Source organism: Chenopodium quinoa, unplaced genomic scaffold, assembly GCF_001683475.1.
Source record: "Chenopodium quinoa cultivar QQ74 unplaced genomic scaffold, ASM168347v1, whole genome shotgun sequence".
NCBI lineage: Eukaryota > Viridiplantae > Streptophyta > Magnoliopsida > Caryophyllales > Amaranthaceae > Chenopodium > Chenopodium quinoa.
This window is the reverse complement of record NW_018744093.1, coordinates 2,200,637-2,206,636: the sequence shown is the minus strand read 5'-3', so window position 1 is coordinate 2,206,636 and position 6,000 is coordinate 2,200,637. Positions and strand designations below refer to the sequence as shown.

The following is a 6,000-nucleotide window of genomic DNA, read 5'->3' as shown; positions in this document are numbered from 1 at the left end:
AATTGGATATTAGAATATGGAATACTTAGACAAATTTGAGGCAAAACAAAAATTCATTAAAAAGAAGCCGGTCATTAAAGACCGGCAAAATATTCAAAGCCCCGGCCCCCTGGCCGGGTAAATACAAAACAAACGGCACGCAGGCCGTGGAAAGAATACATAAAGCTTAAGAAGGGGGCAGATCTTCAATATTAGCAGCTGCCGCCTGGTCAGCACTCTTCTTGCTGGACTCGGCTTCAACTGCATCCTTTTTTGATGCATTACCCCAAGCGGCACAAGCGCCACTACCGGCTCCTCCTCCTCCAACGCTTCCTCCAACGCCTCTTCCTCAGCAGCCGCCAGGATCTCTTGATTATATGTATCAGAACACTGGCGGTACATTTTTTCCCAAGAGGCAAAGTCGGCATTGGGGAAGAGGCGGCCCCAAGTCATGCGCTGGATTTGAGCGGAGTCTTCCATCATCTCCCGGACCAGCTCTTTCTTCTCTTGCTCGGCCTTTTCCGAGAGCTCCTGAGTAAGACTCTTCTCCTGGGTCACCAGGCGTTCCTTTACGTTGGCCAAGGATTTCTCCAAGGCTTCGTATGAGTACATTTTTAGGCGAAGAGGTTTCAGCTCGGCCTTGAGATTGGTGATGGTCGCCTCCAGCTCGCCATTCCTCTTCTGGGCCGCCTCTAACTAAGCCCGAACAGCGGCGGTAGCCTGCGCCTGATAATAAAGAATATCAATGGTCAGAACTTCATTTTGGGCAATTTGAAACATTGCCTTATCACAGTCAGAGGCAGCCATAGCTTTTGCAGCCTTTACCTCTTTGTTCTTCCGGTCAAGCGGCTTGCGAAGGCCGTTCACTCGGAGCAGGGCCTAAGTACAAAGGAACAGGCGTCAGTTTCCAAACAAAAAGAAAACAGGCGTCCAGAAATTCAAATACTCAAAAATATGCTAAGTATACCTCAGCAAGGACCCCTGCAATCCCGTCTAGGTCAAGGGTGCCAACACCCCTGACCGCCTCCCTTTCAGCTGGAGGAACTGCCCCGATCATAGACTTGGCCATCTCTACCAAGTTAGGCTCCTGAGGGCCGGCTGCATCAAGCATAAACAAACGGATTAGACCTAGTAAAAAAGGGAGCAAGTCTAAAATTTACAAGGACAACTTCATACTTCTAGGCGGCCGAGTTGGAGTTTTAGAAGAAGTGGCCGGCTGTTTCTCAGCCGCCACCTGTTTCCTGGCAGAACCAGGAGAGCTCGCAACAGTCGTCCTCCGGGCCTTGGGGTCTGGCTGTTGGGAAGATGAAGCTCTTGGAGCACCCGTCTAAAAAAAAAAAAAAAAAAAAAAAAAGTCAGTATATGCATAAACTCAACTCCAAAAAGAGGGTGAAAGGTTCGGAGCTCACCAAGGGTGCCCCCTTCTTGGGGGAGTCGGTTGAAGCTTGTTGCATGATGGAGGCCCGCAACATGGCCGCCGCAGTCTTGGAGGCGGTGATTTTGCTCATGGCGTCAGCTGCAAAAACAAAGCAAAGTTAATAAAAGTCATAACAAGAAATGTATGGAACAACAGAGTATTCGACAGGCCGACTACCTCTTGAGCACCGACTGCTGAGGCCACAGGCGGCCAAAAAGTACTCGTCGTAGAGCCATTTGAAGCTCGGGACGCAGTGCAGGGGTACTTGCTCTCGTACCCCTGAAGTAGAGTCGACCCTCGACTCTACTTTAAAGAGTCCTTTATCAAGGATCTCTTTCTTAGCCTTGGGGGGAACAGGCGGCATGCTACGGCCGCCTGCAAGAAGGGGCGGATTCATGTTCCACCTATTGAAGCGCTTGTTCAGCTCAGTGTCTGAACTCTCAATGATGAGGAAGGTTCTCCGCCAGTCCTTCCACTTGTTTGCTTTACCTCTCGTCATGAGGTAGCCCCTGTGGCTTGTCAATTGATACCAGCCGGTACCGCCTGCCTTAGGGGTCCGGCTGAGATAGTTCATATGGGCGAAAGCCTCAAAGCTCGGCTCCACCCCGTGCAGTTCGCACCCGGCCACATAGCCGAGTACGTTGACCCAGGAGTTTGGGGCTAACTGCCATAACCCCAACTCATACCCATCCAAGATCCGCTGAACAGCCGGATGTAATGGGAAGCGCAGCTCTGCCTTGATGGCCGCCTCGTAGCAGCCAAAGCAGGCGCTATCATAACTGGTACCAGCCGGCCAGACGACTGTGTCTTCTGGATCCGGCACAAACACTAGAAAGTCGGGGCCCATGGTGTGGTTTGCAATAAAGCTCTCCACTTTCTCTTGCATGGATGTGATCCGGCCCCGAGGTACCGTGCAGTAATAGGGGGTATTTAGCTCTCGGTAAGAGGCGGATGGCTCCGCCCAATTGTCCCCCTTCTCAACTGCGTGAGAAAGTCTCGCCTCTTGCAGGCGGCTGTTTTTCTCTTCTATGTCCAAAGAAGCATGGCCAGAAGAGCTTGACTCGGAATCGTCCTCTGACGAGTCCGAAGAGGACGACTCCTCCCCTCTCCCGGAGGGGCCCGCCTCCTCTCTTTGAAAAGGAGCAGAATTGTTAACTGTTAAATGGGAAGGGGTCACTATGACTCCTCCCTCAGAATTGTCGGCTTTCAGGCCGCCTTGTTTCATTTCCACATCTGGCGCCTGGTCAGATGTTTCACTAAGCGACACCCTGTGGGAGGAGCCGTCTGAATTTGAGATCCTAGCAGTCTTTTTCGTTCTGGCCATCCTGCTCTGCATAGACACAGATACAGTCGGACTTTGTATAAAGGGCAAAGATGGGTTCGGAAAAGGGCAGGCGGCACTCCTAGTCCTAGATTCAGCCGTCCCCGGTGACCGGCTGATCACTAACCTAGGTCGTGTCGTGTGCTTCCGTGGTGCCATTTCAAAAAATAAAAAGAAAATTAAGAGTAAGAGAACCGACAGTTACCTGAACGAGTGATGATTGATGAAGTGCTGAAAATCCTGTGCAGTCGGCTTGTCAGAACAGGCGGTAGGCAGAAAAGGTCCAAAATGTCAGAGCAAGTTCAGGGGTCCGAATGTTCTCTCTCAAAGTTCTCAAGTGTGAAAATGACTCAAGACAATCCTCCCTTATATAGGCGAAGTGAGAAGGCAAAGGGTCACTTTCAGAATTCAAAATTTGGGCGGGAAAATCTCTCGGCCTTTCGCCGACTGACACCTGTAGAAGGTCGTCGCCTGTTACAGTGCGACACCTGTCACAGGTAACACGTGACCAGTCACGTGCCACCTGTGAGGGGCAAATGATTAGGGGATTTTGCTCCCACCAATCGTAATGCGCCACGTGGGCCAATCAGGTCCTGCCAAGTGTCCCCCAGTTGGAACTGTCAGGGCTTGCCATGTGGCACGCGCTTATTCGTCCACCTTGGACCTATTATGTCATGACATGTGGCATACTCCATGCCTAATGGAGAAACCGGCCACCCAGGCCCAACTTCCGAGGGAAGCCCAATCAGCCCTAGGTTAACCTAAACCTAGGATGGGCACGTTTCCCAAGGTTATAAATACCTCCCTTAATCCTCATTAAGGGGGATTACGAAAAAACACATTAATTACACACAGTAATAACCGGCTGATCTCGCTAACAAAGCAGATTACCTACATTAAACACTCTCACCTAGAGAGACCCAATCACTTTAATTTCCGCATTAATTACTCCTTAATCAAGTACTAACTTGACCGTTGGAGGCGGAGCTCCCACCACCAGGAGTCTCCGTTATTTTGCAGGTACAGGCGTCCGGTTCCAGTCTCGGAATTGTAACTCTCCCGCAGGACATCAGAAAACCCCGAAACAACAATTGTTTAAGAAATTCTCAAGACATTGGAATTCAAAACCATCAATCAACACCTTCAAATTCATCAAATCCTGAGACTTCTCCAATCCGACCAGCTCACCCTAATAATACAATAAATTTTAATCAACACAATGACATTCCTTACAACTAGAGGTGGGCATGGGTCGTGCGGGCCCGCGGGCGGCACGAAGGTGACACGGCCCGGCACGAGCCCGCCTGACACGGCACGGTGACCGAGGAGTAGGCCGTGGCTGTGCCATGAACACAATTTTGAAAAATTGGCACGAGTACGGCACGGGCACGGTTGGCGGCACGGTAATTTGGCCCGCCGGCACGACCCTCCAGCACTGCACGCGACACGCCAGGCACGGCACGGCACGACCCGTGCAAAACGACTATATTTCGCTGCTTTCAACAGGCATAAAACGGCTATAATAATAAATTAATAATAAAATTAACATAAATAATAATAAAGAGTAAAAGAATTATAATAATAAAAATAAGAATAGTAAAAAGAACAATAATAATATAATAATACAAAAATATAAATATAAATTAATAAAATTATTTAAATATACTCATTTTAAAAGTTGCTAAAAAAAATATATATCGATTTTTTTAAAAAAAAAAAAAAAATTAAAAATTCTGGGCGGCCCGCTACCCGGCCTGGCATAGCACGCCACGCACGTGGGATGTGCCGTGGGCTTGGGTGTGCAAAATGGTGGCCCGACACAGCACGACCCGCCAAGTTGCAGGCACGGCACAACCCGGCACGAGCCACCACCAGGCACGGCCCGCGGTGGCTTGGTACGGCATGCTGCCCACCTCTACTTACAACCCAAGCTTTTAAATGAATTATCATTTTAACTGTTACGGTTCTCTAAGGCCGGGTATTCATCCAACTCATCCAATTTATACTTCTTGTCCGTTACATTTAAGTGAGTCTTTTATTACTTATGAAAATTTAAGAAGGGATAACATAGGGGGGTTGAGCACACAAGAAGAGTCTCTTACTTCTAGGTTGGGTGCTGAATCTCAATCTTCTCAAAATGAAGTAGACTCGAAAGAGACCAATAATCAATCCAAGTACAAAATTGGTAAGTTGAAGTGGACCCAAGTAAAAGATGTTGATTTATGCAGAAGTTGGATAGCAATTTCGAAAGATTCGGTGAAGGGAAACGATCATAATATTGGTAAATACTATAACAATTGGAGAAGAGAAGATCTAGAGATACCCATTGAAAAAGCTGCTAAACATTGGTTCAAAATGAGTGGTGATGTTAATAAGTTTAATGGGTGCTACATACAAATAAAGGACAGTCACCCGTGTGGTCATAACGAAGAAGAAATTACAAACAAGGCCATGGGACTATTCTCAAATGTTAAGGAAAATAGAAAATTTCCTTATTTACATGTTTGGCAAATCCTTCGGAATGATCCAAAGTGGCAAGAATTTGCTCGAAAACAAGGTAGTCCGTCCATGAAATCTAAAGTTGTTAGATCATGTGCTAGTATATCTTCCTTCACTCACCATGATAAAAACAACCACTGAAGATGTAGAAGTGCTCGATGGACGCTGAATTGGTCAAAAGGCTGCTAAAGAAGAAGCAAGAAGGAAGAAAAATAAGAAAAAGGTAAATGAAAATATTGACCATAATTGGACAAAATTTGAAGATCTACTGAAGAAGAGACTATCACTAATTGAAAATCACATTCGTTAAAGTGATTTTAAGATACTGTGTAGATATACTTCGAATATGGATGAAAGAACAAGGAAAAATCAAGAACAAGTATGGAAAGTCTTAATAATAACTAACAAAGTAGTTTATATATTTTTAGTGTGGGTTAATAATCTCATTTAGAAAATTTAAATTTATTGATATTTTAGAGAATAATTATAGAGATTTGTCTATGTAGTCAGAGGCGGATGTAGTGTGCAACGAGGGTATTCAAGTGCATATCCCTCGCAAAAAAAAAAATTAACGCATCTTATAAAAAAAAAGTTTAACAACTCATTATGTGAAATTTGGTAAAAGGAATTTGAAACAAATTAAATATTAAGTACGATAAATGCTTTTGGACTTTTTCCCTAAGAACACAATACCCTAGGTTAGGCTAGGTTTTAGTTTTTTAAAACCTATCAAATTCCTTTTACTTCCTAATAATAAAAAACAACCATTGATTTTAATAGTAAT

At 45.8% G+C, this 6,000-nt stretch overlaps 1 protein-coding gene across 1 annotated transcript; it reads left to right on the top strand.

Moving 5' to 3' along the window:
- The first annotated feature begins 4,655 nt into the window (after positions 1-4,655).
- LOC110692206 lies at positions 4,656-5,357 on the top strand. Its single transcript, XM_021869206.1, has one exon. The coding sequence runs from the start codon at positions 4,656-4,658 to the stop codon at positions 5,355-5,357; it is 702 nt and encodes a 233-aa protein (XP_021724898.1).
- Positions 5,358-6,000: the final 643 nt, after the last annotated feature.

Bases quoted from the DNA above. Each gene is read 5' to 3' on its own strand.
- LOC110692206 (XM_021869206.1), top strand. From the start codon at position 4,656: ATGAATTATCATTTTAACTGTTACGGTTCTCTAAGGCCGGGTATTCAT.